The sequence below is a fragment of the Nycticebus coucang genome, chromosome 6 (genome assembly GCF_027406575.1).
Source record: "Nycticebus coucang isolate mNycCou1 chromosome 6, mNycCou1.pri, whole genome shotgun sequence".
NCBI classification, from domain to species: domain Eukaryota; kingdom Metazoa; phylum Chordata; class Mammalia; order Primates; family Lorisidae; genus Nycticebus; species Nycticebus coucang.
The window spans coordinates 66,115,618-66,141,600 of NC_069785.1; the positions used below are offsets into that span (position 1 = coordinate 66,115,618).

The 25,983-nt window shown below is 35.3% G+C and overlaps 1 protein-coding gene across 1 annotated transcript in view; it reads right to left on the reverse strand.

The window, feature by feature from the left end:
* The window catches only part of HERC1 (HECT and RLD domain containing E3 ubiquitin protein ligase family member 1), a 231,092-nt gene that overhangs the window by 98,528 nt on the left and 106,581 nt on the right, over positions 1-25,983 (reverse strand). The window contains exons 17-25 of the mRNA XM_053596078.1: positions 25,781-25,972; positions 23,711-23,932; positions 21,368-21,541; positions 16,654-16,768; positions 16,445-16,565; positions 13,928-14,099; positions 10,993-11,305; positions 10,407-10,527; positions 4,753-4,804 (exon numbers count right to left, since the gene is read on the reverse strand). Of these exons, the coding sequence (XP_053452053.1) occupies positions 4,753-4,804; positions 10,407-10,527; positions 10,993-11,305; positions 13,928-14,099; positions 16,445-16,565; positions 16,654-16,768; positions 21,368-21,541; positions 23,711-23,932; positions 25,781-25,972 (1,482 nt within the window). The remainder of the gene's footprint in view (positions 1-4,752; positions 4,805-10,406; positions 10,528-10,992; positions 11,306-13,927; positions 14,100-16,444; positions 16,566-16,653; positions 16,769-21,367; positions 21,542-23,710; positions 23,933-25,780; positions 25,973-25,983) is intronic.

A 25,983-nucleotide genomic window follows, 5' to 3' on the forward strand; every position in this document is an offset into this window, starting at 1 on the left:
ACAAAGCAGGTAAAAGACCAACTTGGCCTACTAGTTGTAGTTTACTGACCCCTAATTTAAAGGGTGAATTTGTTATAGTTATGACCCAAGTAAAACCTCATATGAATAAAAAATAAGAAAGAACAGGAAATATACTATATGATAACATTAGAATAAACCAAATAATCTTAATAAAATTATTTATTTGACATCAAAAATACTCTGAAACACAAAAACTTATAGTATGGAAATAGAAGATGAAAGAATTTTTTAAAAATTATAATAATCTAATAACTTTGGTTCATTCTGTATTGTTTTATCTAAATAGAGGAAATGTTATATGTAAAAAACACATCAAAAGTGTCTATGTAGGAATTGAGACTAAGCCCAATTATTACTTAATATTAATTCAGAGTCAGCCATCTATATATACAAAGAAAACACAAAATCAAAATATTTTTGAGATTGTTTACTTGTCCTTACAACTTTGGCTCTTAAATGGAATTTTTAAAATGAACATGGCAGAGCTGCAATACATACTTTATAAACCATAAAATATGTAGGGCAAGCTAAAAGGGGAAAAAAATTAAACATGCCATCATGTACTTGCTTGAAGCTCTTCTTTTTTCTGGGGCTCAACTGGCCAAAAAGGAGTAAATACACTACCACACAAGAATCAGAAGACAAAAGGAGAAATTTTGATACGAGAGAGAGATAACATCTACATTTGCTCTTCTTTATATAATCTAATTTGAAATGCATAGACAAAATAGCATTTGCCCATACATGTTACACCATGAAACACACACGTTGATAAATGTTTCCAGTATTATTTTGGCAATAAAACCCTAACACTGTATTTAAAGACCTGAGGGACAGAAAGGATCAAACAAGATAGTATTTTTAACTAACAAGATTACTGATGTTGCTACTTAAATTGCTGTTTTGATATTCCATCATTTTTTACTATATCAGCTTTAGCTTAAATATGAAAACTAAAGTCAAAGATCTGCAACAAGTATTATCTTTCTTCAAAGAACCAGCTTAATTCTGTACAGCTATAGCAAACCTTTTAAGTATTTATCAAAGTACCAAAATACCAACATATTTTTACAAGTTTTGTCAAGAATTCTGAGACTGTTTCAAAAATTAAATGTATTAATATTAACATTTGCGAAGGCTTAGAACAAGTTCTGACATATAGTAAGTATTTAGTTTATAAGTACTTAATAAATGCAATTTCAAGGCCAGGCACAGTGGCTCACACCTGTAATCCTAGCATTCTGGGAAGCCAAGGCAGGCGGACTGCCTGAGCTCACAGGTTTGAGACCAGCCTGAGCCAGAACCAAGAACCTGCCTCTAAAAATAGCTGGGTATTGTGGCAGCACCTGTAGTCCCAGCTACTTGGGAGGATGAAGCAAGAGAATCACTTGAGCACAAGAGTTTGAGGTTGCTGTGAGCTATGACAACAAAGTGAAACTCTGTCGCAAAAATAAATAAATAAATTAATTAAATTAAAAATAGCTGGGCATTGTGGTGGGTACCTGTAGTCCCAGCTACTCGGTAGACAAAAAAATTGCTTGAGCCAGGAGTTTGAGGTTGCTGTGAGCTATGATATCACAGCACTTTACTGAGGGGAACAAAGTGAGACTCTGTCTAAAAAAATAATAATAATAATTTTAATAAATAGGATATAATTAAACATGGTTATCTTTCTCCTATTCCTCTTATTGGGCTTTTAGTAATTCAAGACCACTTAGACTAATAAATGCAAATGCTATGTAGGGGAAAAAATTTACATTTCCTTCTCAAATTACTGGAAGAGAGTTAACAGTACACAGAAGAATTCTCATATGGCTGGTCATCTGTTTGTCCATCATGAAAGTCAAATCAGAATACCTGATAGTTTACATGGTCCCAAACAGTTAGACTGGGCAGGTTCATTTGCCCAATTGAAGATAGATATGTTATGGCTTAAGGTATCTGGCTCATATTGACAATAAATAAGAGAAAAAAATAGGGTCATTTATTTTACTATTATTTAAAAACAAAAACAAACAAAAAATAAACCATAGTCAAAGGATAGGTAAATATACAAGATTTTTAAAAATTCTTTTTAAAACAATCTTTTAAGTGCAGTTTCAATGTTAATTTCTTCTGAAGAAAGAAACCATTAGAATACGAAAACAAAAGCTATTAAATGTACATTTTCATTCTTTAATCTATAAACTCTAAGATTCTTGAGATTAAAAAGTATTTAATTTTGCTGCCTTTCCTAAAATAGTAACTCTTCCACTTTCTTCCACCTGTCCCTAGGAACAAAACCATCAGCAAAATTTTGCCCTGGGAACATAAAAATGGAATGATTAAGTGATATGAAGAATATTTTTATAACTAGTTTGCTTCCCTCCTTGCCTATTGTCAATTCCTAAATGAGTAGTTATAACAAAGAGAGAAGAAAACTTTTCCCATGAGTTCCCATATTCGCTTGTTTCCAACAAAATAATAGTTATATTCCAATAAGTTCACAGGTGTTGGTACTACCTCAAGCTTTTTCAAGAAGATGGCTTAATCCATAAACAAAATTTGGATTAATGGCTTAATTCATTTATACTTATTTAGATATATAATTTATATCTACTTACGGAATAATTATTTAAAATATAAAAGGGTAGCTAGTTTTAGGACAATAATTCTAATGTTGTATTAATTCTTCTTAAGTAATTCACATTCAAATTATAGGTCACTCTGAATTCAACAATAAAGATCCTAAATTGTTTATTCCAAAGATAGTACTTTGCCATATGCTGATATGGTTAACACAGATTATCAAATTGTATCTCCATAAGCATAATAAAAATTTGAGAGAAAAGAATAATTTTAGCCAATGGACTATCACTTATAAAATATAAATGTAGTATAGCAGGAAGCTCTTAAACTGTAAGTTGGATCCCTTATGCTACTCATTGAGTCTGGAGTCATTTTCTCTGTTAGCACCAAATAACATGTATTTATTAATGTATCATAGAACTTTGAGCAACACTATTCATCTGAATAAACAAAATTAGAAAAATATATTTGTTTCAAAATTTTAAATCAATTACTTAGTCAAAGCGTACCACCAATTTTCAAATAATTATAAAATCCATATAAACTATACTAAACTATACTGGCCACATGCACTGGGACTGGCAGGTTTGAGCCCAGCCCGGGCCTGCAAAACAACGACAACAACAAAAAACTAGCCGGGCATTGTGGCAGGCACCTGTAATCCCACCTAATTGGGAGGCTGGGGCAAGAGAATCGCTTGAGCCTAAGAATCTGAGATTGCTGTGAGCTGTGATGCCACAGGACTCTACTGAGGTTGACATAGTGAGACTCTGTCTCAAAAAAAAAAAGAAAGAAAGAAACAAGTATCTTGTAATTTGTTTTGTTTTTTTTTTTTTTTTAGGAACTCAGGAGTTTTGATGTGTTACAGTTCTCAAAAGACTTTTCAATAAACAAAGCCACCATCTCTGGTCCTTATTATTTCAGACAAATCATTTTGTGTATTCTAATTATAATCATATTATGAAATTGCCAGATTTTAAGTAACAACATTTCTTCTTTTGAGTTACATACATACATACATACACATATTTTAATTACTATTATAAAGTGAAAATGAAAAAAGTTATGTGTGCATTTCTCTCCCTCATTTCTCAGATATTTTTCTTTGGTGGATAAAACTAACATTCTGCCAAGGAAGCTACCAAGAGAAGGGTTTAACTTTGAAATGCAAAAGATTTAATATCGGGAAAAAATGTTTTTCACAAGGTTTTAGAACACTGCCACAGTGGCACTTTTTAACATTTCACATTTTCCATAACCACATCATAAATAGTTTTAAATAAAAGCACCTTGATAAAATAAAATAAAACGAAACAAAACTAAACTAATAAAAATAAAGTATTCTAGAGAATAATACTTTAGAAAGTTTTTAGTTAACCTTGGATTTATATTATCTAAAACTGGTGGTTTTACCCTCTATTTGTACATATGACCATGAGTTAAACAATATTACTCATTAATAAACTGAACTTTCAACAAAAGACCTTAATTCTTGATGACCCTCTAAATCATTAGTTCATCTCTGAACATTATTTTTTTTAAGAGGCCAAGAGAGAAAAAAAAAACAGAAACTTTCCTTTGGAAAGCATATTTACCTATATATAAGGTAAAGAGAAGTTCTTTTGTAAGCCATTTAAACTCCAGAAACTCTCTCAGTAAGCTAAAACATGGAAAATTATGACAAATAATAAATAGCATTATTAACTCCCAAATATTCCCACATTTTTAAAAGGTTCCCCCTCCCGCCAAAATAGAATCTCACTGTGTTCCCCTGGGTAGCGTGCCATGGCGTCACGGTAGCTCACAGCAACCTCAAACTCTTGGGTCCAAGTGATCCTCCTGCCTCAGCCTCCTGAGTAGCTGGGATTACAGCTGGTTTTTCTATTTTTAGTAAAGGCAGCATCTCATTCTTGCTCAGGCTAGACTTGAACTCCTGAGGTCAAGCAATGCACCAGCTTTGGCTTCCCAGGGCGCTAGGATTACAGTTGCAAGCCACTGTGCCCAGCCAAAAGGTATTTTTTTTAAAGTAGTCATCCTTATTTAACTTCTGATAAAGTGATTCTGAACTTTTTTTTTGCAATTATGTTTCAAAGACAACCAGATATAAACACATCAGCTATAAAATTTTACCTAATTTGATCAAATATTTAATCTAATACCTACCTCTCTTTCTATGAGATGATGCCAAATCCAAATCAGCATTTCGTCTGCCACTCTATTAAAAGTAAAATTAAATAAATTTTTAAAAATTAGTTGTGAAAAGTATTTTAAGATTAAGATTTAATAGATTATCAGAATAAAAAATAATCTAAATAGTTAATAGGAATGCTCTACTTATTCACCAATCAAGTCAGATTAATAACAAAATATCCCTTAATAAAAAAAAATAAAAAACAAAAACAAAATGTCCCTTAAAAAAAAAAGCACTTATAACAGATAAAAGAAAGCTCAAGCATAGAACTCTCAAATACTAATTCAAAAACATCAAGGCACATATTTTAATTAATATTATCAAGTAGCAGTAATTTTTCTTTGTTGTTATCTTTTTTCCTTGGGTATCTTATCTTTTATTTTCCAAACACAGGGTGATCTTAATAATCCTCTAGATGCCTAAAGCTCTTGCATTAGTGTTTCATTTCCCAAAATTACCACTCCTTTCTACATCTTCACTTTCCTTTCTTTTCAAAAAGCCCACTAGCTTTGGCCAGGTGTTTAAAGGAAGAAAATCTGATGGATCCATACTAACAGAAAAATAACACAGTCCTATACCTTCTGGTAGTATTTTTAAAAGATTTCAACATGTTTTTTAAAACCTACTAAAACAGAGAAATCACAAATTTGTGAAACTGCAGATAAAAAAACTATGAAGGGCTTTCAGGAAGTACATTTCTGGGTATCTGGTAGGGAGAGATGTAGACAACTTTCCATTCCACTCATATGTACAGCATAAATACTTAAGTTTATACGCAGTCTTCACATTATGGTCTTATTAATTTCAACTGTATTACACAATCAAAACAGTTAGTATGTGACTCGGCACCTGTAGCTCAGTGGCTAGGGCACTGGCCATATACACCCAGGCTGGAGGATTCAAACCCAGCCCAGGCCTGCTAAGTAACAATGACAACTACAATGAAAAATAGCTGGGCATTGAGGCGGGTGCCTATAATCCCAGCTACTTGGGAGACTGAAGAAAGAGAATCACTTAAGCCCAAGAGTTTGAGGTTGCTGTGAGGTGTGATGCCATAGCACTCTACCCAGGGCAACAACTTGAAACTCTGTCTCAAAAAAAAAAAAAAAATGGCGGTACCAATGGCTCAAGGAGAAGGGCACCGGCCCTATATACCAGGGGTGATGGGTTCAAACCCAGCCCTGGCCAAAACTGCAAAAAAAACCCTAAATAACTAAATAAGTCATTTGTGAAATAAGAGAGCTAGGAAACAGACTCAAAAATATAGGAAGAAATGTTGATAAGAATGACAGCTGGCAAACAGTTAAGCTTAAGTTACTAAAGCTTAGTAAAATGAAGTACATAATTTACTAAATTGAAGTAAATGAAGTACATAATACAATATATAATACACTTATGAAAGGAGGTTAAAACAAGATTTGCCATTAAAGTGGTAATTTTAGTCATTTTATACAGTATTTCAAACACTGACAACTCTGAGTAAATAAGGCACTACTAGCTATCAAAGATATGAATGATAATCTTAAACAACCTAATAGTGGATAGAAAGGTAACACATTTTGGCTGGAAAAACCCAAACTGCCCCCAGTGCTTGCTCCTCTTCATCTATCCCAGACTCTCTGAAGGTGAAGGCTCAACCTAGCTTTCCCTTGACCTGAAATGGAATCTCCTCTTCCTCCAGTTCTTGTCTTTTCCATCTTTTATGATACTATCTTTCTAAATATTCCACAAGAAAAGATGACCAAAGTCAATCTTTTTAAAACATGCACTTATTACCTTTAAAAAATTTTTGTACTCTCTCAATAAACAACAAAAACCTAAATGAACCATTTTGGCAATGACATTTAGGCTCAATCCTCCTCCACTGATCTGTCTTCACCATTTATAATTTTCGAAATGTTTTAAACTTTATTACAAAATTTGTTCTTCAGAACACATCTGAGGCAAGTTTAACAGGTGCTAATAATTATTTCAAAGACAAAGAAACTAGGGCTCCTAAAGCTTAAATGTCTTGCCCAGGTCAAAGTCCACAGTCAATCTTTAGCCCATTCTAAGTCAGATTTCATTGTTTGTTTCCCCAGTATGACACTTTATACCTAACTTCATTTTTTACCTTTTCAGTTGAAATGAATTATCAATCATTTACAATATATAAAGCACTATGTAGGAGGTATCAGTGGCATTGCAAAAAACCCTAGGCTTGTAGTAGATTTGTTGGGAAGATATACTAATAATACACAGGTAAGTCCAACATACGAGAAACTGTTAGTGATTTATTAGAAGTCCTAACTATCATAGGCCAATAAGGAGAGCCACTGTGAGTAAAGTTAAGTTGGAAAAACTTTGAAGGGAAGAAGTGACATTTTAGCCAGTCCTTAAGGGAGGGACAGGACTTTAACAAGGAACCCTAGAAGAAGAACTTTTAAGGCAAACAGTCTTTGAGCAAAGACTCAAGAGGTATGTTTGGACTCTGGCAGATGAACTACTATAGCAAAAATACAGATTACTGCAAGAGAATGCTGGTTCTAGAAGCAAGTAGGTGAATTTTCCAGAATTTTTGATTTCTTGATAAGTATTAAAGTCACTATGAGTTTTCTGAGTAGGAAGGTAGCATGACCAGCAGGTGTTTTATTGTTATGGTGGTTGGTATGTGTATTTTCAAGAGCTCTAACTTTAGAAGTGTCCAAGGAGTAAGACTTAAAAAAGTAGGGAGACTCGTTTGAAAACATCTTGTCTAGCACCAGAAATAAAAAATGGAAAGAAATGAATAGATAGAAAAATTTTTTCAAAATATATTAGACTGTCATTCATAAATCCAAAAAATATTTCCTTACGGCCTACCATGTGCCAGGCACTATAATAGGTGCTTGGGATACAGCAGTAAATAAAACAGCAAAAGATGACTATCCTCAAAAACCTTGTATTTTAGGGTAAGCTAACAAATGGATAAATGAATATAATAAATAAGTAAATTATATGTTAAGCGATAGGTGCTGCAGGTAAAACACAGCAAGGTGAGGGAGACAGGAGTTAATAAGTAAGTGGAAGGGAAGAAAAACTGCCATTTTAAGTATAGGGGTCATGGTAGGCTTCCCTGAAAAAGTAAAAAGAAACGTCTTCAGAATGAAGACTTGAAGAAAGTGAGGGAATTAGCCATGTAGACAACAGTATTCCAATAAGAAGAAATAGCCATGTTAAAGTCCTAATAAACTTGTGTAGTATGTTCATGAAACAGCCAAGAGTCCAGTGTGGCAGGAGAGTCATCAAGGAGAAAAGCAGAAGAGATCAGATAGATCGTAGGGCCGATCACAGAGAGAGCCTTGGAGGTCGCAATAAGGACTTAGACATCTATTCTGAGAAAAAGTGAAGTCATTGAAGGATTCTGAGCAGAGGAGAGATATAAGCTATGTTTTAAAATATAAAAGGGTTGAGAAACTAGATAATGAGATTAACCATATTGGAAAAATAAATGGATAGAAAAGAATCTCACTGGACTGCAAGACTGGGAGCATGAAGTGGTCTAGAGATATTAATAGAGATGAAGGATAACCTTCTTTTTACATAGTACTTTATATCTTTCTAAAATATTTTAGTTTTTATTTTTTTTTAATTTTCTTTGAGACGGTGTCTCACTTTGTCTCCCTCAGTAGAGTGCCGTAACATCACAGCTCACAGCAACCTCCAGCTCTTGGGCTTAGGTGATTCTCTTGCCTCAGCCTCCCGAGTAGCTGAGACTACAAGCGCCTGCCACAACACCCAGCTATTTTTTTGTTGCAGTTTGGCCGGGGCTGGGTTCAAACCCACCACCCTCAGTATATGGGGCTGGCACCCTACTCACTGAGCCACAGGCACCACACTCTAAAATATTTTTATATCCCTTATGTCAGTTTACATAATAGAGGGATTTCACAACTAAAAATGAAGCTTATAGATCAGTCAGTCCCCCAAACCAGTATTTCTATTTGATCTATCATGCAATCTAAGGTCTCACAGCTTGTTAGCAGTAGAATCGGGGCCAGAAGCCAAGTCTGCTACATTGCCATATATACAACAGGTACTACCATATCGTATCTTACAATGGGACACTAAAGCCCAGAGACATTGTGTCACCTATAGAATCACACTGAAGGCAGAGAAACAGTTAAAATGAAAATTCAGTTGTCAACTTCAAGTCTAGACTTCCTCAAATAGAAGCCTTATTATTATTATTTTGAGACAGAGCCTCAAGCTGTCGCCCTGTGTAGAGTGCCATAGCATTACAGCTCACAGCAACCTCCAACTCCTGGGCTTAAGTGATTCCCCTGTCTCCACCTCCCAAGTAGTTGGGATTACAGGCGCCCACCACAACGCTTGGCTATTTTTCACTTGCAGCCGTCATTGTTGTTTGGCGGGCCGGGCTGGATTCAAACCCACCAGCTCAGGTGTATGTGGCTGGCACCTTAGCCACTTCAGCCACAGATGCCGAGCCTAGAAGCCATCTTTTAAATAACTGTCACTCTCTAATTTATTTTACATGTCACACTATAGTATACTTCTACCTTACTTTCTACCTTTTATATAAATAAAAACCTTACTTGCTTTATTTTTACCATACGTGCCTGTAGTCCAAGTTCTGAGGCTTTTTTGATGCTTAACTGACAGCTACGACAAGATCTTAAATAGAGTAGATATAAACAGATTTGTAGTTTAGACATATTAATCTAGGGAAATGTGGAAGATGAGCACAAGAGGTGGAACAACCAGTCTGGAGGCTTCTGCCCATCTTCAAACATAAAAGAAAATAAGTTTCAAATGGTGCAGCGATAGGAGGGAGTAGAGAGAAGAGGGCATATTGGAAACATACTAAAGACAAAATTTCCAAAACTTAACTAATTGAATTGGGAAGAGGGTGGAAAATGAAGGGACCAGGGCATAAAAGAAAGAAAAGTCTATTCTTCTTAGTAAAGTATCACAAAAGTGGAAAAGCAATGTACTGTATACAATGTACTCGATATTAATATGAGACCAATAGATAAAAAAATGCACACCCACACAGAGAAAAACACAATTAAACTCAGGTGGAGTGGAGAGAGGAGAGGGAGAAGGGAGAGGGCTTGGTGTGCTCTCACCTAGTGGGCACAATATAAGGGTATATGTCACACCTTCTGGGTCAGAGGCACAACTACAAGTTGGACTTTACCTAACAAATGCAAACAATGTAACCTAATCATCTGTACCCTCATATTAATCTGAAATAAAAAAATAAAAAGACAAGAAGTCAAGGATGATCTCAAGTTAACAGCACCAACTACTAAAATAGGGACTATAAGACAAACAGGTTTGGAAAAAAGAAGAGTTCAGTTTTGGATAGACTAAAATTGGGGAAAGCAGACATATTCAGGTGGAAAGTCCACAAGGAGCTAGGTGTAGGAATACAGAGTTTAGAGAGAAGTCAGAGCTAAAGACAGAAACATTATCATATATGTGGTAAATATTTGTTCAACATAGTTATCTCATTTCTCTGAAAATTATGTTTGTAAAAGTTTTTTATATGTCTAAAACATATTGGTTACTCTAATTAAAGCCTTTATTAATATCTATACATTGAAAATAAAAATCCTTCTTTATTGAAACTAGTTATACCCACCAGCACGTAACTTTCTTCATCTGATTCAGGTTGAGACAAATCAGATTCACTCCTCGATTTGATCAGTCTATAATTTGGACTTGCGTGGACTAGCCGGCTCTCTGCTGTAAGACTTTCACTCCTGTCTCGCATGCATAAAAAAAAGTTTTTTGATTTGGGACTGTTAGTGAACATAAAAATGGATGGAACTGTAGCATAGAGATAAAACACACCCATAGCAAGGAGAAATTTTATCTACTGATGGGAAGTCCTGACTCTTGGCTAAGCACAAAGCCCTTCTCAATTATATCAAAATAATTTGTATGCCACTAAATTAAGAGAGATGATAGTAATGTCATATATTTTTCAAAAGCTGTTGTTTATGTGTATGAAAAAGTGTGCTTCCTTATTTAATCAGAAATTTATATTTCATGCTGAATCAGTATCATTGCTTACATTACTTTAAATTCATCCTAGTCAATTTACATTTCTTCCTTCATGTCTGTGTTAACTATCAGAAAAACACTGTAACTTTGAGAATAAACCATTTCAATGCATAAGTAACAACCAGAGAAGAGTATTGTTTTAAGTTTCTAGTCAGTCCCACCTGGTCATAAGGCCACACCCTTCAGAGGCACTTGTTGAAGGTTGCTGCAAGTGTCCTTCTTCCCTTCTTTTCTGAAGCTCATCGATCACAGGACTTACTCCTAATATTAACAGGGCACACCGATGGATCACAGAGTTGCAGGCAGCAGTGTACACATCCTGACCCTCAGGAAGGTCTGTGCTGACCCTTCGCTCTTGCTGGGACTGAGGAGGTGGATCATCAGCTCGAGTCCCAGACCCTGCCCCACTGTTCATTCTATCTCGATCTCGGCTACGAGCTACTTCACGAGCTGAGAGGAAACACTGAAAGATTTCTGTAACATGCAACACAAAAACAAGGTCTTAACACATGGGGAGAGAAGAGCAAAGAAAATAACAATAAAAATAGTCAAAAAGTTTGGATCAAAAACATACTGAAAGAGGGAAAAATTATTTTTTAGACATTAAATACAGTATAGTCTATTTAAAATTGTAACGAAAGTATTAAAACATTGCACTTTTCATAAAAATTACAGTAGGAAATACTCATAATCCTTCACAGAATTTAGATTTGGCTGATTCTATTTCAAATTTTATTAGTGAGTGAAATCAGTAGTTTTCAAATTGTGGTCCCACACCAGCAGCATCCACATCATCTGAGCACTTGTAAGAAATGCAAATTATGGACCCAATCCAAATCTTCTGTAACAGAATCTCTAGGAGCGGGGCCCAGCAACCGTGTTTTAACAAGCCCTCCAGCTGATTTTGAAGCCCACAAAGTCCGTGAGGCACTATGTTGGATAAAAATAACTGCTTATTTCTGAAAAATTCCTGACCTTAGAATGAAAAATGTCAGGTTACAAAGGAAACCCAGAAAATACAAGTTACATGAGTTATAAGGACAAGGCCCCCTTTTGCCTTCCTAACTTGATATAATTGCTAAACCTAAACTTTGCTGTATTTTAAACCCATTAGATAAGTGCAACCACCAGAGGTCTTTACTGAGACAGAATCTGGCTACGATATATGGACAAGATTGCCTCCGGGGTCAGACAGCATCAGACAAGGATATCCATCTGATATCAGCCCAAGTACAAGTGTTAGTAAAGTTAACAAGGTTCTGATGCAGTCGTAGATATTTTATAATGGGAAAGGAATTTTTTTCTCAAATCTGGAGTGAGGACAGTATTCATAATGGGAAACTTAGGCAGAAAAGTTGGTAAAATACTAGATTAAACTGTTAATATGAAAGTAAAAAATTATAAAAATGAATCTGTATATTTTTTAGAATTATGAACAATATTTTCATTGTGCTGTAAAAGTCCTTTGTTTCTATAAAAGTCAAAGCAACAAACCCTCCTGGAGTCCAGAGTTAGAAATTAGTTAAAAAGTTAAGAAAACAGGGAGGGAGGTGGAGTGTTGGTGTGTTCCACACCTTTTGGGGGCAAGACACGATTGTAAGAGGGACTTTACCTAACAAGTGCAATCAGTGTAACCTGGTTTCTTGTATCCTCAATGAATCCCCAACAATAAAAAAAAAAAGTTAAGAAAACAATCACTAGAGTTCTGGGCAGACCTAGATCTAATTTCAGTTGCTACTAACCATAGCCTAGGCACATAATTTTGCCTCCTTAAACATCAGTTCGCCCACCTTTAGAATGACATAGTACTAGAATTTGTAAACTTTTGTGAGAATTAGTTAACCTATGAATGCACTTGACCCAGCACCCAGCACATAATAGGTGATCAAAAAATCACAGCTAGTTTAAAAATCATTACTCCCCAGATGACTATTGAGGGTAAATGAGAGTTATGCTTTATCACCATATTTTGCCCATTAGTCGAGGAATCTCTAAACTAAGTTTTAAATTTAAATGGAAAATCCCCTCAGCCTAAATTTTTAAAATATGACCACTTTCCCTTCCCATCTCTAATCCCCTTTTCTCTATTGGGACCTATCTTTTTCTTCTTATTTAAAAAGTTTTGGTCTTATTTTGAGCCACCTCAAAATCATTTTTAGAATATGCAGAACACAAATAAATTGTTAATAAAATAAATGCCAACTTCATTGATTGATACACTCTCAACACCAAATGCACAGCTGGCCATAATGTTTTAGCCTAAAAATTAAATATATGCTTTAAATTGAAATACCAAATCACTCAAAAGATACTTTAAGATATTTTTAAAGCTTTGATACTGCTCTTTAGACTGTAAGTATCTACATTTAAATACTATCACCATGGAATATAAAAAAATGAAAAGTTTTATTCATTCAGCAAATATCATTCTCATGCATACTCCTTTTTTTTTTTTTTTGACACAAAGTCTCAAACTGTCGTCCTGGGTAGAGTGCCAAGGCATCATCATAGCTCATAGCAACCTCCAACTCTTGAGCTCAAGCGATACTCTTGCCTCAGTTTTTTCTATTTTTAGTAGAGAGGGGGTTCTCACTCTTGTTCAGGCTGGTCTCGAACCAATAAGCTCAAGCATCATGCATATTCTCATTCCCATTTGAAACCACATGTAGTGAATGGGTGAAATTAATGATTTTAAAAGTTCTACACATGGAAAACAATATGGCTCTCCTAAGATGCATAGAAAAGGGCTCTCTTCCTCACCACACAAAAGTTGGACAACTTGGTACCCTCAGAGGACATATTTTGAATGACCTTATGTAATGACTCAGGGGTGTCATTTTGTGCATGAGGCTCAGTGGAGCAGGTACTGACATGCCTGCTTACAGAACTTTTCACCCCTGAACATATAATCCAAAAGCATTAGAATGGCACTAGGTTAGTTGTAAGAGGCCCCTGAAATGTTAGCCAATACAAATTCAAATCAATAGTGGAGTATCAGGTTCTCTTAGAAAAACTAGAGAAATTTTGCCTCTTTCATTTTCCCTAGCAAAAAGAATGCCACAGTGTGTGTCTATAAAGTAAGAAGCAGATACTTACTGCCAGCTGTCATCACTTCATGTTCTCGTTCCTCCTCTTCACCCTCTGGCTCTGGATGGCCCTCTTCCCGGTCTCTCTCAGCCTGTTCTTCCATTTCAGCTTCTTCATCAATGGTTCGGGTAAATGAATGTTCCTGAGGATCGATATCTGCAGAGTCTTGGTTTTCTGAGATCTTAAAAGAAATTATCAGAAACTAAACTAAATACGTTTTTCAAAAACTTCACAAAATTTTAACTTTTTTAATGGAAATTACTGCTGATATCATAAGAACACATGAATTTTACCATAAAACCCCAAAAGATACACTGAATAAATCTTTCTTCCTCAGTATTTTTTTTATTAAAATGCCAGGCTATAGATTGATTCATATTTATATTTCTATGCAGCTATAAATTCCTGCAGTTATAACTTAAAATAAGTTATGTTGAACATGATACCAAGCATAAAAGGTAATTAATGTACATGGTTTTGATTCTATTTCATTTTCTTAAAGTTATACGTTACTATTACTCTGTATAAATAATATTTAATTCTAAATTTAAAACAATATTTTTATCTTTTCTTTTTTTTTTGAGACAGAGTCTCACTATGTCACCCTTGGTAGAGTGCCGTGGCGTCACAGCTCACAGCAACCTCAAACTCTTGGGCTTAAGCAATCTCTTGCCTCAGTCTCCCAAGTAGCTGGGACTATAGGCCCCTGCCATAACGCCCGACTATTTTTTGTTGCAGTTATCATTGTTGTTTAGCTGGCCTGGGCCGGGTTGGAATTCCAACAGCCTCGCTGTATTTGGCTGGCGCCGTAACCACTGTGCTATGGGTGCCAAGCCAGTATGTTTGTTTGTTTGTTTGTTTAACTTTGCCCCTGAAGAAGCCTAAAATTGAAATCTGGTAAGAATTACCTTAACTTTATTTCCTGCAGTGGTTATGCTAATTGGCAGCCATCTAAACAGAGGAAAGAGTCCTTACAATAGGTATTCAGACAGTCCTAAACACTATAACAGTATATGGTTTCTCCCACAAATTTCAGTATGAAGCACAAATAACTTAGGAATTTCAGAGAGATGAAGATACTGAGCAGACACTCATACCATATATAAGTCCATGTGAATTTCAAATTTAAGCTTCAACAAAATGGCAAATTAGTACATTTCATGAACTTTCAAGGTCACAAACAGATCTACAAATATTAAGTTAGTACATGCCAAAAGTCTACTATTATACAAATGAAAATACAAATTTGATTTTTTAAAATCAAACACCTAACTAATGGAGTACAAAACATCTGTTGAGCTAAGTTTCAAAGTAAGCACTTCTGCAGATGATGTATCGTTATCTAGGCTTGTATCCATTATTACAGTATCATGCTATTGAGATTACTAAGTGCTTTAGGAAATCATCTCATTTTTGTTGCAAGAATAAAAGGACTTTTGGACTGTCCTTAATAAACGGTTTCAATCTTCACTTCCTATGTTGGACAACTCTCATCATTAGAAGGCCTATTTTCCTTATAGTTGGCTAACAATTATTCCTTCAATTGCTACCCATTGGTCCTAGATGTATCCTCTGTTCTCTTACACAGAAGACCTTTTAAGTATTTTTAAGGTAGTTATCATGTGATATTCCCACTCCTTGGCTTTTACTTCTCTAAGTTAAACATTTTGACAGTTTCCAGTTCTTTTTTTTTTTTTTTTGCAGTCTTTGGCCGGGGCTGGGTTTGAACCCACCACCTCCAGTATATGGGGCTGGCGCCCTACTCCTTTGAGCCACAGGCACTGCCACAAGTTTCTAGTTCTTACATAAATGATAGATGATTACTGGACCTTTTTATCAATCCAAGGTATTTATTAATGTCCCTTAAAAATTATGGCACCCAAAATTAAACAAGATAATTCAAATGTAGCCTAATCAGCATAAAAGAGAGGAATATTTCCTATAATTTGAACCATTCAATTTATTATTATTTATTCTTAATATTTATGCAGCCTAAAACTATATGCTCTTTCTTAGCAACCATCTCTCACTTGATAAATGTGAAGTTAAATAAACCCCCAAGTCTTTTATTTTACCATTTTTAAATTTTTAATTAATTTATTTATTTTGAGAGAGTTTCTCACTCTGTTGCCCTGGATAGAGTGCCATGGCATCACAGCTCATTGCAACTTCAACTTGGGCTTGAGCAATCCTCTTCCGTCACCCTCCTGAGTTGCTGGGAGTACAGGTATGTGCCACTATACCTAGCTATTGCTATTTTTAATAGAGACAGGGCCTCACTCTTGCTCAGGCTGGTCTCAAACTCCTGAGCTCAAGCAATCTACCTACCTCAGCCTTTTATAGTGCGAGGATCACAGGCATGAGCCTCCGCACCAGGCTTCTTTCATTTTTTAAAATATGAAAGAATTACTCAATATTTATTGAACATCTGAAATAACCAAGGCACATTTGTTCTCACATAAACCAATATGGAGCTATCTCTCACAGGTCGCAGAAAAACAGAAATTAATTGATTTCCAACTTTACCCATCTGTCTCGTGATGATGACCTGGTTTGAATAAGTTCAAGGTTCTTGCAAGCAAGTAAACGACTTCGAACTTTGTATACACAACGGTACACTTCTGATAAGCTTTTACCAGGTTGATATCTAAATAAAAAACCAAAATAGAAAAGTTACCTAATTTCTAACATCATGAGAGCAAATATTTGTCTGAGGATAGTTTTAAGTTACTTGCCGGCTTTCTCCACATGCTTGACTAAGTAAATTTGTGTGTTTCAGAAGAGCTGCAAGAACAAATCTAGATACAGTGTCCAAGAGTGACTCATTACTTAAAGTCGCACTGTCCCAATCTGAAAATAAAAATGATGCATTGACATTTAAAAGGACTCAGGAAACAATTCAGAGGTAATTTTAATAGCTTTAGTCATGGAACACCTGAATTTCATCATCTTTCTTGACAGTTTCTTAACAAAGACACCTCTTTAGATCCACTTACTATTCCAGTTCTTGGGGTACAGTAGTGAGCAAAACTAAGTCCCTGATCTTGTTAGGAAGAGAGAGGTGGGAGAGACAAGTTTAAAAAACCTTAATATGGCAGGTAAGTGCTCTGGAGAAAAACAAAACTGAGTACACAGAATAGGGAGTACTGTACTGTGAGGGATTACTATTTGATATAAGGTGGTCTGGGGAAGTTCCTGATAAGGTTACATTTGAGCAGAGATCTAAATGAAGTATGAGAAGACGCCACGTGGAAACTGTCCTCTCAGAAAAAACTAGTGCAGAGGATCTGAGGTGGGTTCACAGAGGCCAGTGTGGCTGCAGCAAAATGTTCAGATACAAGAGTAGTAGAAGACATAAGAAGACCAGATCACACTGAAGTTATAGGCCAGTACAAGTCTTCCAGATTTTACTGTGAGGAAAATGAGAAGTAGCATTAGAAGGTTTTGAACAGAGATATCACGTGATCTAATCTGTCTTTGTAAAAGCTCACTCTGAGTCCCAAGGGAAGAAGTGACTATAAAGACAGCAACAGCAACAGCAACAGTATTTATTACAATAATTCAAGTGATTTTCAAGTGAAAATCATTTTTCAAGTGAAAAATGATGATGGTTCAGACCCAGGTAGGAGCAGTGGAGGCAGTAAGCTGGACAGAGTCGTATGTATTTGGAAAGCAAACGTGACAGAATTTGTTGCTAAAACAGTCAGATGTGTGATGTGAGAATATTAGAAAAGTCAAAGTAGAACTTAACATGTATTTAAAATGTAGCTGGTATTTACTAAGAAAGGAAGACTACAAGAATAGTGGTCTGAGGGCAGGGAATTGGAATCAGGAGTCTATCATCAGACACTGTCTATCAGACATCAGTACAGATAGCAAGTAAACTAGTCAAATATTCCGGTATTTGAAGCCATGAAAATATATACTGTGAATACAAACACATTGAAGTGGGTAAGAAATGAAACATTTGGACAGAAATGAAGACATACAATTGAAAACCCACATGGCAACATGAGATGATGAAGACTAAATAGGTGCTTTTTCTTCCCGTTCTTTAATTCCATGTTAGCATACCAGTATTGTACTTTAAAAGGGCAGTACATGCAGTAGATTCCAAATGAGGTGGGAGGTTTATTGTCTACTGTGCCCCCAGAGTAACTGCTAGAGTATGTTTATTTCATAGACTTACTGAATATCTCGGCTACCTATAAACAAAATAAACAAAAAATACTCATGGAAAACTTTCAGCCACAAATTAATTTTTTTCCTTCCTTCTTTCCTTCCCTCCCTTTCTTTCTTCAGTTATTTTTTTGACACAGGTCTCACTGTGTTGCCCAAGCTAGAGTGCTGTGACATCATCATAGTTTAGGGCAACCTCGAACTCCTGGGCTCAAGCAATCCTCCTGCCTCAACCTCCCAAGTAGTTAAGACTGTAGAAGTGTGCTACCACACCTGGCTTATTTTTTCTGTTTTGTATAGTATCAACAGTCTCACTCTGTTGCTCAGATTGGTCTTAAACTCCTGGCCTCAAGTGACCCTCCCACCTCAGCCTCCCAAAGTGCCAGGATCACAAGTGTGAGCTGCCATGCAAACCCTTTATTTATTCTTAATCCCTTCTTAAAACTGCTATCTCAAGAGATAAAATCTTGTATCTTGGTTTTCCATTTCATTTCTGTATGCCTAGGTGAAAAATTTAATTTCAGACTTATCTACTTTACAGGTGAAAAAACTGACAAGACAAATATGCCAGATTTTAAGAAAATCTTGCAGCCCACAGAGAATCTTACAATGACAGCCTATATTACATACGATTTTTTTTTTACATCAGCTTCTTGAGAAATCATCTTGTTCCACAGGATTGCTTGACATTCAGAGAACTGCTATGACTAAAAATCAAACAAGACTCCATTTCAAGGAGCCTAATGTTCAATTTTAAAAAGCAAACTAAAAGAATACTTTTTGCTGTTAATCAAATTTAGTGGGGATTATTATCCTATGCAATTAGTTTCCTTTAAAACATCTTAAGTTATATTCATTTCATATCAAACACTACAGAAGGTTTCCACTATTCAGATATAAAGTCTGTGGGCGGTGCCTGTGGCTCAAGGAGTAGGGCACCGGTCCCATATGCCGGAGGAGGTGGTGGGTTCAAACCCAGCCCCGGCCAAAAAAAAAAAAAAAGATATAAAGTCTGTGCTACAGTATATAAGCAATACAGCAAATGGAGTCATACTTCCTCTTTCTTCTTCTTTTTTTTTTTTTGGAGACAGAGTCTCACTTTGGCACCCTCAGTAGAATGCCGTGGTGTCATAGCTCACAGCAACCTCAAACTCAGACTTAAGCAATCCTCTTGCCTCAGCCTCCCTCATAGATAGCTGGTACAACAGGCACCCACCACAATGCCTGGCTATTTTTAAAGATGGGGTCTCGCTCTTGCTCAGGCTGGCCTTGAACTCTTGAGCTCAAAAAATCCTCCCACCTTAGCCTCCCTGAGTGCCAGGATTACAGGCATGAGCGACTGTGCCCAGCCATACTAATTGTTCTTCTTCATTTTATATTTATACCTAGTTTTTAAAAGTTCTTGTTGCAAAGTAAAATGTGATAATGCAATATGACAGAAAACCTAACGGCACATTCCAAACAAATGAAAAAATGTGAAATATCAGAAAATACGTCTTAGAAAATGTTTTCCTCCTTTATGTTATTATTTCACCTCTGGTAGGTGTCACAATATAATAAATAAATAAAAGATTAAGAAACTAACAGTATGGATGAGATTAAACTTAAAATGGTAACATTGCACAGGTGTTTTAAAGATTTGAATAAAATGTATCTCATTTCATTTTCTTTATAAAAAATAAAAGCCAATAAAAAGTGAAAATAATTTACTTTTATCATTTTTATCATAGAAGACAAGCAATATAAAAAAAGGAGGAGAAAACTAAAGATAGGACAAGAGAGAATAACATGCTGAGAAATAATTAGAGATATGTGATTCTGAATAATCCTAGTCACTGCTAAAAGAACATGAGAGCTAGAAAGAAATCAAGTACATTCTTCGAAAAAAAAAATATATATATATATATTATATAATTAAATTATGTATAATTTAATTAATTAATCATTATATTAAAAACTGAATTATCTCCATATACTTGTATGGTATTTTACTACTGCACTTAATAGTATATCTTATCTCACACTATTATCTTCACCAGCACTCTGAAAAGGCAAATGTTTGGGTTTTTGTCTTTGTTTTTTGAGATAGGGTCTTGTGTCTGTCATCCAGCCTAGAGTGCAGTGGCCTTGGAGTAGCTCACTGCAATCTCAAACTCTTGAAAAGCTATCCTCCCTGCCTCAGCCTTCTGAGTAGCTGGGACTACAGGCACGTGTCAACATGCCCACCTAATTTTTCTATTTTTTGTAGAGACAGGGTCTCACTCTTGTTCAGACTGGTCTTGAATCCCTGGCTTCAAGCAATTCTCCCACCTTGGCATCCCAAAGAGCTAGGCTTATAGGGGTGAACCACCGTATCCGACCAGGAATGCTGACCACAGCTGCAGCTTGGACTTCTAAATCCTTTCACTTACTAAATCAGAGCTTGCAAAGGGATGAGACTCATCAAACAGATTCTTACACTAGATCCATTCACATAGCACAGAATACAGTGGTCCTCCCTTATCCATGGTTTCACTTTCTGTGGTTTCAGTTACTTGTGGTCTACTAGGTCTGAAAATGTGGAATAGAAAATTCCAAAAATAAACAATTCATAAGTTTTAAATTGCGTACCCTTCTGAGTAGCATAATGAAAAAGCATGCTGTTTCACTCTGTCCTGCTTGAAACATAAATCATCTCTTTGTCCAACTTATCTACTTTATACACACCTTAATAGCCCTTCTGGTTATCAGAATGACTATCTTGATATCACAGTACTTGTGTTCAAGCAACTCTTATTTTAATTAATACTGGCTCCAAAGCACAAGAGTAATGATGACAATATATTATCAAATCATTCTACTTTATTATTAATTGTTGTTATTAATCTCTTACTGTGCCTAATTTATATATTAAACTTTATCACAGCTATGCATACATGGGAAAAAATATTGCATATATAAGGTACGATACTATCTACTCTATGGTTTATAGCATCCACTGGGGGTTTGGAGCCTATCATCCATGCATATCAGGGGACTACTATAAATCAGTAATATGACAATCTATAAATTTATTATATAAATCTAAATCTTCACACAGTAGGTTTAAATATAATATGTATATACTACGGTATTGTCCACAAAGGAAAAATCAAATTATTTTAAAATGTTATTTATAAAATACCTCTTCCAAAATGTAATAGGGTTATCCCTATGATTTTCTATTTATATATATTGCATAGATATTTGTCAGCATTATTCACTAACTACATGTTACTCTCTTTATCTTACCTTTACTAACAGCATAATCCTGCATGCTGATCCAAAGGCTTCGGGCAGGCTCTTTAGAACAACCCAATGCCAAGTCTACAAAGACAGCAATCTCAGGCCGTAATTTATAATCAAAAGGCTTCTGCTCTTCATTTCCCGAAAGAGCTACTTCTAACAGGCAACTCATACATTTATCTTAAAAAAAAAAAAAAAAAACCCAACTTATAAATTTAAACATCATAAATTTTGGTACAACACATAAAATCTTACCATGTTTATTTAATGATATACTTGAATATATATCCATACATACATATATGCATATATACATATATATCATGAGATGATATACTTCAGACCATTCTAAGTAGATGCTACTAAGGTAAAATCCTTTAATGTTATTCGGTTAGGGATTATCCCTCTTCTTACTCCATTCAAACATTTGTAGCATTCCACCAAATGTGGTAGGGCCAGGATACTACAGTCCTACATGTGCAGTACAGCCTAGTATAACAAAAAACTGTCTTATTTAAAGTGGAATGGTATCCTTCCGAATGGTATCCCAAAAACCACTGGGATAGAGAATGGACAGAATTTTTTCCCCTTTTTTCTGGACTTTAGTGAAAATAATCAGACCGATCCAAGATACCATGAACAATTTTTTTTTTTTTTGAGACAAAAGTGCCACTATGTTACTCTCAGTAGGGTGCTGTGGCATCACAGCTCACAACAACCTCAAACTCTTAGCCTTAAACTATTCTCTTGCCTTAACCTTCTAAGTAGGACTAGAGGCATTCACCACAATGCCTGGCTATTTTTTTGTTATTGTTGTCATTGTTATTTAATAGGCCTGGGCCAGGTTCAAACCCACCAGCCCTGGTGCATGTGCCCAGTGCCCTAACCACTGTACTATAGACGCCAAGCCATGAACAATTTCTTAACTAATACTTATATTTGTACAGGTGGTTCCTAACTTTTCAATGGAACTTTTGACTTTCAGAATTAATTTCACACTTAAAACAACAGATAAAACAACACTGAATGTTGGGCTAGCTTCTTGGACCAGTACCAAAAGTCAAAAGTCAATTTAATTCATAATATAATTTGATATATTTCTATAATTTTACAAAAGACAATATGTTTTTCCTATATACGAGTAAACATAAAATAAGACATTTTAATAATTTCATGATTTTGTGACTTAAAATTTAAAAAATAACATTAAATCTGCCGTTGATTTATTCATATTAAAAGCCAATTAACTGAGTAATACAACAAGAATATGAGGAAGTAGAGATAAAGATACTTTCTTTCTCAGGAGGTAATTTAGGACGGTCACCTGGTTAAACTCTGGTACTGGAACTATTTTAACTATCATGTTAAAGTAATATGGCAAATGGAATATTTGAAAATGCTTATGATTTTACTTTCTTTGATACAAATATATCATAAACACCACACTGCATTCATCAGCCATGGCCAAAATCACTTTGTGGTTCATAAGTGAAATGACAACTGTATGCACCTATTTGGAAAAAAAGGAAAATCTTCAACTGCTTCCCTCACTCCCACCTCTAACCCTCAAGCAGAATTTTTCTCATTTTTTTCTTAGTTTGTTTTTTCTTTTCTTTTCTTTCTCATCTCTCTTAGAGATGAGAATAATAATAAATTCATTATTTCTCTTCTTGTCGTTATTCCTCTTCTGATAAGAAGAGAAATGATGAATTTTAGATCTAACAGCATCAGATAGGTTATCTAATCCAACTCACTTTTATAGACTCAAAATTAGAGGCCTATAAAGATTAAAGGACCAATCCTAGATAAAATAACTAGATTATCTATTGGGGTACTAGATAGGTCCTCATGTTTAGTCTGGGAGCTAGCCTGCCAGCAAAGTATACAAATAGGAGATGAGGCAGGAAAGAAAAATCTCAAAGGTATTATAAATAGGGAGGGAAAAATAAAGAATCATATAAGGTAAATTATCAGCATGAAAGCAAAACAGGCTGGGAGGAAAAAAGATTGCCACTCAAACCTGAGGGGTGTTTGCATCAATTCTAAGCCTCAGAACATAAGCAAGCAGTCAAGCACTTTCCTCATTTCTATAAGTTAGATGACTTCCTCAAAAGAAGTTATAAATATGACAGAGTAGGACAAGACCTACCCGGAGGTCTTTTCACTATTACCATGCTGCAGGATTTAACCATTTTTCTTAGGGCTCCAAGTTACAGTCCCAGACTGCCTACACTGCTAATGTTGCATTTGTTATCTATCAGCTATGTATTCAGCAAACTCAGAATAAGAAAACATCTAATGGAGGCACAAACAAGCATGTATTTTAAATGCTTCAGAGAAGCACATTACCTAACTGAGGGGTGTCCATTTCTACACCATCACTGAAAAGAGGTGTTTTCATCCAATATGCAGTGTCCTGTTCCTCTGGAGACACAGGGGAGCCCTGAAGCATGCCACCAAGACAACGACCAATAAGAAGAGCAATTGTTCTTTCTAGATCCACAAGCCACACCCAGGACTGGGCGGGCTGAGGTAATGGCACACCAGCAGGATCAATTAGTTCTGGCCCTCCTAAAGGCAAAATAATCAGTAATTATGTCTTTATCTAGGACTTCTGAGATTCAAAAGCTTTTTTGTGGTCTCCTATTTTAGTGTATTGCGATAAGATATTGAAACAAAATAATTTTACAATGACAACACAAATTATAATACTTCATATATATATATATTCTCTTTACCAGGCTAATTTAAAATATATTCAGAAAAATTATTCTATCAAATAAAATTTTCTTTTGTAACGTTACTAATTTTAAGATAAACATTAAAATAGTATATAACAACATTATTCCGATGGATTCTATTCCTACTTTTCATTATCCAGATCAAATTTTACCATCTTCAAGGAGTACTTTGAGCTCATTCCTCCAAAATCCAACACAAGAGTTAATTGACTAAAATGACACTTATTATCTTATAATGCTTCTAAGGCTTTTTTTTTTTTTCTTTAAGAAAGACAGAGTCTTACCTTATCGCCCTTGGTAGAGTGCCATAGCATCATAGCTCACAGCAACCTCCAACTCCTGGGCTTAGGCGATTCTCTTGCCTTAGCCTCCTGAGTAGCTTGGGACTCCAGGCGCCCGCCACAACACCCAGCTTTTTTTGCTGTTGTTGCAGTTTGGCCAGGGCCGGGTTTGAACCCACCACCCTGAGTATATGGGGCCGGCGCCCTACCCACTGAGCCACAGCCACAGCCCGCTTCTAAGGCTTGAATTGAGAATTATTTGAAATTAAAATCTAGAGCCAGTCTTCCTCATTGTACATGTTTTTAAAAGTTCTTCACTTAAAAAAAAAAAGGACACTTGGCCATAAAAAGAGATCAAAACCAAAAAGTAGCTATTCGAAAAGATAATGGGTAAGTTATTATTTTTTTAAATTGACTAACATCTAATAAAATTAACGAAGAGAAAAAGATGACATAAATTCAAAAAAAAGGTATAAAAAGACATAACCCTAGGTATACTAAAGATTTTTTAAAATATGAATGCGTATTATAAACAATTTTATAGAAATAAATTTGAAAACCAACAAAATGATATTTTCTGGAAAAATATCAATTTCCAAAATGGATTTGAGCAGAAACATAATCTAGGAAAGAACAATAACTATTAAAGAAAGAAAATTAATTGGAACTATCTTTTTAAAAACAAAAATCACACCAGGGCCAAATTGTTTTATGAATTTTCCTAAAACTTTAGGAGGAGATAACCTCTACCTCATACAAATTTATTTCAGAGAACAGAAAAAAAGGGAAGATTCTAAATTCATGCTGTGAAGTCAGTATAATTTTGATAGTAAAAACTAGGTAAGGATTAAGGAAAAAGGGAAAAGGAATATTATAGAAAAATACTAGTTATGAACACAAATGCACAAATCCAAAATAAAATGATACCTAACTTACCTGACATAAATAGATTGAATCTTAGAAAGTTCTTGGACATTTTAGAAAAGCAAGAAAAACTTAGAGAGCTCCATACAAAGCCTAATCAACATCTTGATATGGTTGTAAACTTGACACTTGGATTTCACCTAAATGCAATGGTCAAAGAACTATATACAATGTTAAAGACAGGCCCTCAAGATCATTTTGTCTACCCCAATGCTTTCCAAGAGAAGAAACTAAAACTTAAAGTGATAAATGACTTTCCCATGACCATATAACAAGTTACTAGCAGAGCCAAGACTTAAAACTAGACCTCTTCATGCTTCAGCCCAGGATTCTTTTCAATAAAATAATAAGGTTTCACTTAAACTTGAAAGGTTTTTAAGACTTAGACTCTAACAGGTAAAACACAGAGATACAAGCAAGAGGAACAACCTTTCTCCAAAGCACCACTTTGCTCTTTTGCTATCTTTACTTACCATGAAGAGGCCATTGTAACTCTTGGTCTTCTAAAAGATCTGCAGCTGGCAGAAGTCTATTAAGGCAATCAAGAGGTGGCAATAGATCAAGGAGGTAACTCAGTAAAGGCCGAGCCACTGACACGGGGAGTAACAGCAGGGAGTTAACAATCTGGCAGAGCATACTGCCTGCAGCTGAGACGTATATCACATCTACGAAGGGC